Consider the following 13,664-nt stretch of genomic DNA (forward strand, 5'->3'; position numbering starts at 1 on the left):
TTAACAAATACGAACTTTCTGCCTTTTAGCTTCAACTATTTTTTTTGTCTGAGGTTCAAAGAGAAGCTCCTCATCCTGACATTTCACCCATAAGTACTTCAGTAAGCCCCTCTAAACAAATAAGAACATAGGAAAAATATTTTCCAGCCTGTGACTAAAAGCGGAAGACACCTTACATCACAGTAAGTTCCAGGTGAATCAAGTATTTCATGTAAAACACCAGGGAACTAGAAGATGACACAGGAGACTGCCCCATGCAGCCCAGGGACAGGTCCTGAGCCTTTCTAGTGCTCAGAAGCCTTACAAGAGAAGATAAATACATTTAAACATGCAAAAATTCAAGACTTTCGGAGGACAGAAAAAAACATAAGAAGATCAAAAAGCCAACGACAATCCAGAAGAAATATTTGCAACCCGTGTCAAATGACTAATTTGCTTTAAATTAGTAAGAGACAAATAATTCAATAGAAAAGCAGGCAAAGGAAAGAAAAAAGTTGTTAAAAAAGCAAATGACTACAGGGGTGGCCGGATAGCTCAGCAGGTTAGAACACGAGCTCTAAACAACAGAGTTGCCGGTTCGATTCCCACATGGGCCAGTGAGCTGCACCCTCCACAACTAGAGTGAAGACAACGAGCTGTCACTGATCTTCCAGAGGGGCGGCCGGATGGCTCAGTTGGTTAGAGCGTGAGCTCTCAACAAAGTTGCCGGTTCAATTCCCGCATAGGATGGTGGGCTGTGTCCCCTGCAACTAACAACTGAAAATGGCAATTGGACTTGGAGCTGAGCTGCGCCCTCCACAACCAGATTGAAGGATGACTTGGAGCTGATGGGCTGTGGAGAAACACTGTACCGCAATATACTCCAATAAAATTTAAAAAAAAAGAAAAGAAAGGAAAAAAGCAAATGACTACATTAAAAAAAAATAGAGTTCCATTTCAGTTATGAGTTAAGAAACGTAAAAAAGGCAACGAACACATTTTTTTAAATCTCAAACTGGTCTCGCAAGTATTAAAATGTCTAATAATGCCTAGTGTTGTAGGAAGTGAGGAAGACAGGTGCCCATCCCGTTAATAAAAACAGGCTGGTACTACCTCTTTTAAGGGCACCTTGGCAATATCTACCACCTTTAAAATGCTTTTCTATCTGTTGCTTCTCTCTCCAACAGCTGTACTCACATGTGGGGAAAACAAAGACACTCCCCAGCAATCCCACTCCCACAGGTACCTGTCTACTCAAGGGAAATGGAAACGTGTGTCCACACAGTAACTTGTAGGCGGATGCTCACATCAGCACTACTCACAATAATGGCCCGAAGTGGAAACAACCCAAATGGTGGTCAACAAAACAATGAAATATTGAGCAATAAAAACAAATGAAATGCTGATACGCGCTCCAACACGGATGGGCCCTGAGACGTGCTCAGTGAGAGAAGCCAGTCACATATGGTTCCATTTATCTGCAGTGTCCAGAGCCACACATCTACAATGGCAGAAGGTAGATTAGTGCTTGCCCAGGGCTGAGGCGGGTCGGGAAATGGGGAGTGACTGCTAATGGACTCAGGGCTGCTTTTGGGGAATGATAAATGTGTTTCAATATTAGATTATGGTAGGCTGTGCGTACAACTTTGTAAATATACTAAAATCCACTGACTTGTACACTTTAAAAAGGTGATTTTACAGCACATAAAGTATGTCTCAAAAAGCTGTTTAAAAAATCCACACAGGCAGGTTATTGCAGAAATGTGATGTTAAGAAGTATAGGGCAGCAGGGATTTTAAATATCAAGTTGAACCCCTGTGAGAAAATGGGCAACAGAGACAGAGGGCAGAAGTGAGGTGTCAGGGCAGAACCTCACGGGACCACGAGGGACCACGCGGCCCTGGATCCCAGACACACACTGGCTTCAAGGGGTCGCTTCAACTGCAACTGCCCAAATTATATACTGGGGGAACCACCTGTAACTTCCATCAGATTTCCAAAGGAGCCAGGAACCTGAAAAAGGCCAGAGCCATTGTCACCTGCAGCTAACACATTTTTGTCACTACTCAAAAAGTAACAACACAGAAGTATGCACTTCAGAGTTCCTCAGTCTTCCACACCAATGCTCCTAGATCTTTTTAGGAATACACCTTTCATAAAGCAGCCTATCTTTATACACTGGTAGCGGCTTAGGTTCATTATCTTCCTACTTATTATTTTAAGCTCTTTAACATTTTTCTTACACCTTACTCCCAAGGGAACTTTTAAACACATGAACATACAACCCACATTTCCAAAGTAGTCACTTCCCCCTAAAACGAAGGACACACAACTCAGCCCTCCCATGAAAAAATGGCACACGATGAATCAGGCTGATGACTGCAGGGTACTGGCATCAAATGAAAAGAAAGAGAAACGACGCTGCACATGTGTAATCATTCAAGATGGCCCGTCACCAAGACACCAGTGCCAGTAACACTGAGAACGTCTGAATGGAAACTGCAGGGACCTCAAGTGTCCATGGCCTTGCTTTCCTAGCCCATTTGAGGTGGCCTCTGCCAGTTTCTGCAAAACTTTCTTCTAGAGATTACCTCTTCAATATTGAATTTCAGAAACTAATTACTTGATTTAAGAAAGAAGGTGCTTTGCTTCTGCCAGCGCTGCGTAGAGCTGACAATGATAAAACGTCCACAGTGGGAAGAAGGGAAGAACAAAGCTATTAAGTAACTGATAGAACACACTTCCAAAAGAGGCCTATCTATCAGATGCCTGGAGCTCTAAAGAGATACATGTTAAGAGCCTGATCTTCCATTACATCAGATTTAGGCAGCGAGAGGCCACTGGAGTTTCTCCCCTGCGTGACCCATTACGATAAATCTCACTGAAACTAATATTCCATCCAGTGCATGGTCTGCCAAATTAGAACGATGTCAGAAAGTACCATTTCTCAAACCTTACGATGCAGACGATGGCTTGTAAAGGCAATGGCGGTTAGTTTCTTGATAAAAGGTGCTATACGTCTATGGAGACATTTCTATCAGGGAAGTAGGCTCTGGTCACTTTTGCTGAGGCAAGGAAGTGTCTGCTTATGCTTAGTTTCAGAATTTAGTGCTTCACGAGACATGTTTCCCAGCTCAGAGACTTACAAAATGCAAGGCTACACAATGTGGAATCTGAAAAAGCCAACTTTTGCCTCTAAGCTTCTGTGATATTTCACCAATAATAAATCTACATACATCCTTTATTTTGCCTAACAGGGTAGGATTTCATTGCAGTATTTCAGGGACAAGAGATCACATATTTACCTATTATTTCTCTTCAAACTAACAAAGGACAGAGAGAAAGAGAATGACAAACGGGCACACACAAACAATGGGCAAAGATCCATGGGAGTTCTTGCAACTTTCCCTTAAGTTTGAAATTACAACAATATAGTTAAAACAAACAAACAAAAAAGACTTCCACTGCTGCTGGGCAAAGGTTTTTCTGTTTAAATAAACAAAAGAAGAACAAGCAGTTGTCAGTCTTGTTTTTCCCACGACCAGCTCTGGCTCATTCTTTCTGTAACAGCAAGTGACTAAGTGCAAAGGTCTGATTTTATGATGGATGGTTGAGTTGTGAGGCATGGGCCAATACTGAGCTTGGGCTCAATTCTGAGGCATAAAGTACTATTCTTTGCTCTATCTGTACAAAAATGCCAGAAAACAATCTTTTCTCTAGGTCAATACAAGTATGGGAAAGAAAGCTCTAGGAGCAAAAAAAGTTAATAGCTTTGGTTTAAAGTATTAACTCTCAAAAAGTTCTATGGTCAGTTCATGACCTATTTTTTAAGGACCACGGTTCACGAAGAAGAACAAAGAAATCTACATACCACCTCACCATGTTGGTCAGTAAATACACACCCTGTTACCAATGCTATCAAGACATCACATTTTGTTTCATCAAAACCTGTGAAAAATGAGATGCCAAAAACCAGTACATAAGCTTCAAGGAAACAGCCGTTAACTTGATTCAGTTGAGGAACAGTAATTGAAGGGGTGTGTTCTTTTACCCGTTCTAAGCTCTGGGTGTCCAAACGGTGTGTGTGGGGGGATTCTGTGGCTTTCCAAACAGATGACTCTAGCCTCCACAGCAACACTTCACAGCACACTCCAGGCCCTCGTCTGGTGCAGATGTAATAAATGTTCAGTCACTGTAAAAGCCCAGAGACTGGGCCACCCCTCTCTGAAAAAATCCCCTACGGGAGCAATCCTGTGCAGAGTCAAGGGAAAGCAGCCGGTTTGGAGAATTCCAGAATCACTGACACCCACTTGAGATGAGCGAGCACACTAGTTCACAGCTATTTTATCACCCAGATCACACTAGAACAAAGGCTTTTTTAGAAGAGTTAGCAAGCATCAGGGGCAAGTGTGAGGACCACAGAGTAACATCTAAGGCAGCCAGCAGGAACCATCAGCCAGGGACACTGTAAGAATCCTGCCTCCCTGCTGTCTCCCTATAAAGGGCCTGGGTGCCTGCCTTTGGGGGAAGCAGCAAACAAGGGACTTGCTGGGGAAAGCAGACATACCTCCTGATGGCGGTGAGGGGGCACCTGAGGGCTCACCTGGAGAGACAGGCCAGGGCCTGGGAGGGAGTATGGAAGCCTGTGATCACCTTCCTGGTGGGTCACGAGAACTCTACCATTTCAAACAACTGGCACAAAGAATCTACTTTTTTCCGGTTGTCTTCATCTTATGTTAATGGCAGTGGGGTGGGGGCTGGTATTTATGTCTGTGTTTGCTTGTCTTTGTGTCCCCCTGCCTAAGATTGAACACCAATATATTTACCTGTTCTTTGTCTTCCTCCATTTAAATGTGTCAAGAGAGCAGGAACTCTGTCACTACTGCATCTCCACAACCAAAACAGGGCTGGGACATAGCAGGTCCTCAATAAACGTTTATGGAGTGAATGGAGCCAAGAACGGGTATGAGAAGTCTATTCACATTAAACAAATGTTATGCATGTGGGAAGAGGGCAGTTTTCCATCACATTTTCACTGGGCTGTGGGGGTGGTCCTGCATCTACTCCTATTTATCCAGCAGATACTGTGTACATACACAAAAGGAAACCAAAGCCAGTGAGGGCCAGAGACGCAGCAATCTACTAAAGTCACACAGTAAGTGACTGAGCGAGAAGTCAGAGCTGACCCTTCTGCAATTCCGCATTGCCTTTGAGACGTCGGCTACTCAAATTCCAGAAAATGACAACCGAAGGAAATAAATCGTTCCTACAGGGCTGTAAAAATTTCAATTTTCTGGAAGCCCTTTATGACGGAAACCTAAATGGTTTAAATGGCATTGAAAAGGGGGAGAAATCACAGAATAATAAACACAGTATGATACTGTGTATTAAAAAAACCACCCATCAAACAAGTATTTCTGTAGGTACACTTGTAAGTATGAAAATAAACAAAAAGACCTGGGAGGACACTCACAAATCGTTCAGTTGTCACCTCTCAGTAGACTAAGGTGAAAGAAGAATATGGGTGAAGGGGCATCTGGGCTTGAATCACAGTGTCGAGTTTAAGGATGCATTTCAATTCAATTATAACTTGTGGTTTTTTTTTTGTTTTTTTTTAAGAAGGGGGAAAAATAAAGCAAACACTTACTGCATTCATAGATCTGTTCCAGCTTATCCACAGAAGAAAGGGAGAAAAATTTATAACCGGACTTACTACCAACAGCTAGGGACCTGCAAAAAAGCCAAATTCAGAAATAAGAGCTGATACATGTAGACAATGATAACGCACAAACTAGCTCCATGTTACCAAACAGTAACCATCATCTCTACAAAAATTAGCACAGACAAATAATTACACGTCGTTTGTACCAGGGGAGCGGTGGCTGAGCAGAAAAGAGAAGGTGGCAAGGAAGATGACACACCCCACAGCCAGGAAAAGGTGAAGGTCAACAAAATAGACAATATTTTTATTTAAAAGTTAAAACTTTAAAGATAAGTTTGACATGTAAATGAAAGTAACCAGCCCTAAATTAATGATCCCTTCAGAAAAAGGGGTTTCTCAGGTGATTTGACTTATGTACACAGTATATGTGCGAGTCCAAAAGTGAGCTCACTTTCTGATTAAACAGATACGTATGTATAAAGAGCTGCCGTGTTTCTCCGAAAATAAGACCTAGCCAGACCATCAGCTCTAATGTGTCTTTTGGAGCAAAAATCAATATAAGAGCCGGTATTATATTATTTTATTATATAATATATTACATATTATATTATATATTATATTATATTATAGACCCGGTCTTGTATTACAGTAAAATAAGACCGGGTCTTATATTAATGTTTGCTCCAAAGACACACGAGAGCTGATTGCCCGGCTGGGTCTTATTTTCGGGCAAACATGGTATTTCCAGCCTACGTGGATGATGACACCTCTGCGCTTCAGTGAGGCTGTAACACATGCCGCGCGATCATTTATGCTATGGCTGAGCCATGGGATGTAAATAAAAGGACCAGACCAAAAAGCTAACGGAGGACCTGGAAGCGGGGGACCCCACGGCTGGTCTAGAAGGAGAAAGCAAAGGCTCCTTTTCAGAGCCTCATCCAGAAGATTCCGCGTTCACCACTCCACACCAACACTGCAGCTTTTGCTAAGAGCTTGGAGGGGCCTCAAGAGCTCTCCAGATCCCCTCACACAGGAGAGCTGTGGCACAAAACAAAGCATTTCCTCATCAGAAGGTCACTACTCTCCAGAACATGACTGACCAAGGGAGAAAATAAGAAGCAAGCACAACGTTCAGAAACAGGATGAGACTGAAGCAGGAAGCAGTAGGACATGCAAAGAATCAGATACTGGGATCATTTTTGTATTTCATGTCTGGAAAGGCACGAAAACAGGTGGAGGCAGAAGATAAACCAGAAGACTAGAAATACTGAAGACTGACATTTTCTATCATGAATATTTGCACACCAAGACAAACATTAGGGCTGTTTTAATGGCCATTTCATCTACTGAAGACTTGCGATTCTCAACCTCTCTTTCACACATATGTAGAATAGACTGTTGACCCTTGAACAATGTGGGGGTTAGGGGAACCCACTCCTGCACACTCAAAAATCTTCGGACTCCCCAAAAACTCAGTTGTCCCTCAGTAACGGGGGGGATTGGTTCCAGCTCCACCCCACAGATACCAAAACCCACGATGCTCAAGCCCTGTATATAAAATGGCCTAGAATAACACGCATATATCCACGGGTGTTTGAGTCCGTGAATGGGAAACTCAGGGATACAGAGGGCCGAGTGTGTACTTACTGTGTTGAAAAAAATCTGCATAAATGGACCTGCATAGTTCAAACCTGTGTTGTTCAAGGGTCAACTGTATTCCAAGAACAGAGCTGCTGTAAGCACCTTTAAATGTTTAAATTGCAATTGGTTTATCTTAGAAGTATAAACAGAAACAAAACTCTACCAGCTCGTATCATTTTTCTGTGCAAAAATACTTCACTATGTTGAATTAATTATATCAATGAAGTGATTAGGTATTGTTGCTTGTAAATATTTTGAAAAGTTAATAAGGGAACCAACAAAAATACAAGAATACCTAGGAAGGCTAAAAATAGAACAAAATCTCAGCGATCCATAACTTGTGGGAAATTGGTGTTCAGGAAAATGTTTTCCAATTAACTAAGGGTTGCTAGTTTAAGCACCAAAACCTTTCCCCCCACCATTTACGATTAAGAAAAAAAGCATTCTCGTATTACATGATATGCTTTCCTGTGTTCTTAACACAAGGGGATGGCAACTTTTTAACATTTTCTTAAACTCGCATCATTCAACAACTTACTATACTATCATAAAACAGTAACCCTCTCAGACCACAAGGAGTTCTGGGTTTTGTGTACCTCTATCAAATGGCTAGGCTGTAGTATTGAGACTATAAAAGTATTTTTCACCTTTTGTTTTGCTGACAGTTGTCACTTTTCTTTGTGATTCTATCATCAACAGCCCCTCTCTTTCTCCTTGTTGACTTCAAAACCAAATCACCAAGCTTATTAGTATGTCTAGAGGGGGCTTCCTCCATGGGCAAAATATTGAGCTTGAATTAATTAATGAGAACCTGGATTCTGATGTACCCAGGTTTCAGATGTGCTCTAAAACGGCAGAATTTGTTAAAACTGGGCTTTGTTGATCAAATATCAGAACTTTGATGTTCTTCCAGATATTCAGAAACTCCTTTAGGATATTAAATACCTTAGCTAGAATTTTAATCGCATGTTTTACAAAACTGATTGTATACCCCAATCAGTAGGAAATGTAAACAAAAATATTGTAATTATTCTTTGATATGTGTATATGGTAGAGTATGAGTATATATTTTACCAATAAGGGTAGACATTTTTAAAGGGTGATATTAAATATAAATAGGTTTAATAATCTCAGCTCAAAATCAACAATCAGGTTCACACACCCCTTTTTAGAGATTCTGCTTTTAATAATTTCTCATGATTCGCTTGACCATACAATGGCATTTTAATGGGAGAGGTACAGTAACAGGTTAAGTATGAGATTCCACTAATAATCTTATTCTCCAACAAATGTTCATGGGGTAAGTTTTTTAAAGATACTACAATGAAAATCTTTTACTGACAAAGGAAAAACTAGCAAACCATAACAGAACAAAGGATACATTTACTTAATCCCTCATTGTACTACCATACTCCTGCCTTCAACTGTCCAGGGTCAAAAATGCAGAGACCCTGTCGTACCCTGTGGAGACAGGCCTAAGTGTTTCCTGGGGTGGCAGAGAGTGACTGCTTCTGAAACGTACTTTGAGCCAATCCTCTTTTTCACCGCACACCCTCCTTTATTCCACTGCTAGAGCTCCCCTAGACTGCCAATCCTGAGCCTTCTGGGGACTCTGTGGTTTAAACAAAGTTGGTCAGTCCTGTTTTCTCCACTGGCAATTTAGGATCCACTTCCTTTACCACTTGCTAGTTTCCAAAATTTTGTTGCATGTCCCTCCTCTTTCTCATCCTCCCCATCCTATGGGTTTGAGCCCTTTGAAACATCGTTTTGATATTTTATTGATTTACATTTTATTAGGCTTCTGGGAGGGAGCCCAAGTAAAATGCTTGTGTCCGATCCACCATCTTTAACTGCAAGTCTCTGTCACTGAATTTCAACTTAAGTGTTCAATATCTGAAAGACAGTGATTTCCACTGGGGGGGGGGGGGGAAGCAAAAATGTGAATCAGATCTTTTTAACTCACTTTTCTTTACTCTCTTGCCAATGATCAATCCTGAAGGCTTTTCCCTTTTTATTATCTTCCTCCTTAAAGAGGTTAGAGATTGTAGGGTTAAGTGGAGACAGCCACACCCATAAAAACAATCGGCCTGCTGGACCTGGAGTCCTGCTTAGTAAGTCCACGGCCACAACAGACCCTTCCCTCCAGCTCACTCGTGGCCAACCCAGCTTCCATGGGGAGAGCCCCAGGACCTTTCACACTCAGCTGGCATCCAAACCAGAACTCATCATTTGCCCCTAAACTGAATCCTTCTCTGATCCTTGTCCCATAATGTTATTACTGTTCTTGAAGAACCCAAACCAGAGACTCGGGGGTAACCTTCACTTCTCCCTTACATGCATCATGGATCCCGTGGGTCACACCAAGTCCTCACCACTAACCAGTCTCCTTCCCACTGGCCAAGGCTGTTGGACAACAGCCTCCTCCAACACCCGCTACACAGCAGGCACAATGGCCTCAATCTTTAAGGTCGAAAGGTCCTTAAAAACCATCTATTCCCAAACCCCTGAATTTACCGATGAGGAAAAGGAGAGAAGTGACCTTCCCAGAACAATTACTGTAACCTAGAAGAAACGCAGTTGAAGAAAGCAATAAATTCAGACAAGTGTCTCTTTATTGTCTCTATACCCATAGTTTTTCTGGACACTCACATCAATTCTACAAACAGAAGTCTTAGAAAATCAAGTTCCTTTCTTTATTCCATCCCTTTTAGAAATGTAGCTTAAGTAGACATTGCCAAATCACTTCCCATAAGCTGAGTGGTATCCACTGGAAAAATTCAGTTCCTGATATTTCCATTTGAGGTGCAAGCAATACTCTGGGACTTATTAGTATGTTACCTTCAATTTCAAAAAGGCAAAAATTCCTCCAGTATAAGCCTTCCAAAGTGTTACTTTCAGAAACTAGGATTGGAACTAACCAGGTAAGAGCAAGACGACCGAGATCAGCTGTTCTTGGTGACTTTTTCACTGCTCTAGTTAAAAAAACAGAACAAAACAAAACAAAAACAAATGGTAAAAAACAAATAAACCTTATTCATACCCTTAGGATTAAGAATCACAGAAAAAAATACGATATTTGAAACCATTACTAGTACAAAAAGAAAGGCAGGACTGATAGAGTTTGGTACGCAAGGAATATTCTGTTGTTAAGCATGACTGTATAATGTACATGTATTCTATTAACTGAAATGGCTTCCAGACTTTCTCACTTAAATACAGTGAATGCGGATCCTACACCAATATTCTTTGGCGAAAAACTGTGTTCCTCTACTAAAATAAATTCTGGAGATGGGCAAAGGAGGAAAAGGTGTAAACTGTCAACCCTTTTCCCAGGAACTTTGGTATTTCTTTCAAGTATAGATTTTAAACAAATTATAGTCATTTTAATTAATAAACTTTTAGTACAATCCTAACTTACTATTCCTTACAATTTATGTTCATATTATATCAAGGTCTCTTCAAGGTCTCTTTGGCAAGTCAAAATTACGACACAGAAATCTTCTCTTGACCTAATAACTTCAGGACTCAGAGAGGAGTGGGGAAGCACATGATTTCCAAGTGTGAAAAGGTATTTTTTCCAGGCCAGACGGAGGAACATTCTTCTATTACATGGGGAATTTGGTAGGCCGTTTGAAAGAACAGCAAAAGAGAATGCTTTCTCATTTGACTTCCTTTCAACTAAATGATGAAAAGTGAAAATCTGAAAGAATGGTAGAAAATGTTTTGGAAATTCTCTAATTCATATGAAACATAAAACCCCATCAAGCTACCATTTCTTACTGGTCTCAAAATACTAAGGGCTTAAAAACTAAATCTCGGTTGGTTTGAAATATCCTATTCTCTACCTGGATTAACATAATACAGTCTATCCTGATTATAACCAGGTGCAACAGGTTGTCCAAATTGTTTTTGCTGAACCAGCCTTTGTTCACATAGACCACTTGTGGTATTTGGTTGACTTCATCTTTAAATCAGACTGCTGCAGTATGATTTCTAAGTTCACTTCCCTCCAAATCCTACTCTGTAGGTAGGAGAAACAGCGTGGCAGAGGGGAAAGAATTCAGGAACCAGATGCTAGTCCTGCCCCCACTCCACCATTAACTGACTGTCAGATCCAGGCACAGCTCTGAAACTTCCTGAACTTCGGTTTCCTCATCTGTAGTTGGAGTAGGGCATCTGCCCTCTTCCAGCTCTCAACGCCGTCCCCCTGTGGGACCATCTGCACTAGTCTCCTAACTTTGGGAAGGTGCTACCGCGCCCCCGCTGCATGCCACCGACCTGGGGTGTGCCATTCTACAATCAAGTTTTCATTTTGAAAAATCTCCCTTTCCTGCTGTGCTGCTTCCATTGAGCCTGTACCAACTCAACCAACTACTCAGTGGGAAGCGACGACCCAGGCCGCCGCCTCCTCCATCACTTCCTCTTACTCACTTCCCAAGATGGCTCTGCGCCCTTCCAGTCCCACAACTCATCCTTGCTCCAGAAGTCTCATCTAGTAACTATCCTCACAGGTCACCAAACAGCCTCTGAAGAACTGGCTTCAAACTGATGTTCTGACGAACAGCGCTCCAAATCCGTGGGGTGGCATCCAGGGCCGCTCTTCCCCTAAGGACGCCGGTTCCCTGTCACATCCCCTTTGGCTCAGTTTCTCCCCAGGTCGGAGGCCAGCATTAATGCTAAGTTTGTTTCTTGTCCAGGGAGGACATCAAAGTTTCCTGACAAAAAGAACAGCAAGACATGAAGAAAGAAAAACGGGGAAAGGGGTCCCCAGATGATGAGACAGGAGAAGGGCCTTCAGGAAAGAATGGGGTCAGAGAGCTGAGGCAGAATGGAGGCAGAATATGAGGAAGAAACCCACTCCCACGGCGCTAGAGGCGGCCGCGACAACAGGTCAAGCCACCAAGTTCAGGCCAACTTTGTGAGAAGTGGGGTCCAAACCAGAAAGCCTTCCAGTCGGTGGGTGACAGACCTCCTTATCTCCATCACTGTCCCCGCCCCGAGAGCGTAACTCCAGGGCAGCGCCCAGAGGGTCCCTAGGGAGGGCGCCCCTTCCTCTGCGCCCCGGGCCCACTCTGGGGACGTGCCCGCCCGCCTCTGCTCCCGACCCCGGCCCTCACCCCCGGCCCCGACCCCCGGCCAGGCCTTACGTGATGTCCTGGTTGAAGTTGGCGAAGAGCAGCTGGCCGGCGCCGGCCTCGCCGCTCTGACTCGCCAGGTTCATGGTGGTCGCGCGGCGGGCGGGTGAGCCCGACCCGGGGCTCGCGCGCGGGAAGAGGGTCGCGTGCGCTCAGGGTCGGCGCCGGTCCCCGCTCGCCGCCTGGGTCACCGCAGCTTGCTGCCGGAGGATCAACCGCCGCCTCATCCCGACCCCGCTCTTGTTTATGCTCCGGAGCCGGGGCTCCCTGCGCGCCTGCGCAGCCCACCCCTTCGGCACACGGCCTCTCAGGGCGCAGGCGTCCTGCGGAGGTCCCGCCCCTTCACCTCTGGCCCGGACTAGAGTTCCGGTCGCACACGCGCAGGCGTGGGGACGCGCGGGGGGCGTGCTGGGCAGGGTTTGCGGCTCGTCGAGCGCCGCGCATGCGCAAGGGAAAGAGTAGGCACTCGGGACCCCCCCCCCAACATTTTATTAACATTAAAAGGGTCGGCCATGTGCCGAGCTTTATTCAAAATACTTACGGGCATTATCTTATTTGATGCTATAGTAAGCCTATGTGGAGAATAGTGCATACTAATTTTACAGATTTGAAAATTGAGGCTTAGAAATACTAACCTATTTGCCAAGTGTTAGATCTGAAAAGGGAAACACTGTTTCTCCAAGGCTCATGCTTTCTGGGTCCCTAGGAGAGGAGTCCACCTAACATTTATTCATTTGTTCACTAATATTTAGGAAGCACCTTCAATGTGAACAGAACGGGCCTCCTTTCCCTCAGCAGTTACCGGGGTGAGAGACTTAAACACAATTACAAAGGCGGGAGACAAGGGAACACATGATGAGATCACCTAACCTACACTTACGGGACAGGGGCTGTGCCGTCAGAGGGGGATACGTGCAGTCACATGTAAATGTATAAATATACAAATGTAAATGCCTAGAGAGCCAGCCACTGAAATCAAGATACAGGACGAGGGCCGTGTCTTCAGTGATTCCACCAGTTGGCACACATTCCTATGGACGGTCATTGTTGAGTAGAGGCACATAAAGAGGTGCCTGAGTAAATCCCCTGGGTTCTAGACACACTGCCTGACTTCATTTTGAAAAGCCACCCGACTCCCTCTTGTTCATCAGAATCTATTATTCCATCTAGGATGGTAACTGCCGCTCTCTATTGGTTTAGCAAACGAAGATACCGCAATAGCCAGAGGGTAGGCTGAGTTTCCAATT

At 43.6% G+C, this 13,664-nt stretch overlaps 1 protein-coding gene across 3 annotated transcripts in view; it reads right to left on the reverse strand.

Moving 5' to 3' along the window:
• WIPI2 (WD repeat domain, phosphoinositide interacting 2) overlaps positions 1-12,718 on the reverse strand; it is a 29,519-nt gene extending 16,801 nt beyond the window's left edge. For all 3 annotated transcript variants that reach the window (XM_033096265.1, XM_033096264.1, XM_033096263.1), the window contains exons 1-2: positions 12,430-12,718; positions 5,627-5,709 (exon numbers count right to left, since the gene is read on the reverse strand). In XM_033096265.1, the coding sequence (XP_032952156.1) occupies positions 5,627-5,709; positions 12,430-12,503 (157 nt within the window). In that variant the 5' untranslated portion in view covers positions 12,504-12,718. The remainder of the gene's footprint in view (positions 1-5,626; positions 5,710-12,429) is intronic.
• Between the last annotated feature and the right edge of the window lie 946 nt (positions 12,719-13,664).

This window comes from Rhinolophus ferrumequinum, chromosome 24, assembly GCF_004115265.2.
Source record: "Rhinolophus ferrumequinum isolate MPI-CBG mRhiFer1 chromosome 24, mRhiFer1_v1.p, whole genome shotgun sequence".
Taxonomy (NCBI): Eukaryota; Metazoa; Chordata; class Mammalia; order Chiroptera; family Rhinolophidae; genus Rhinolophus; species Rhinolophus ferrumequinum.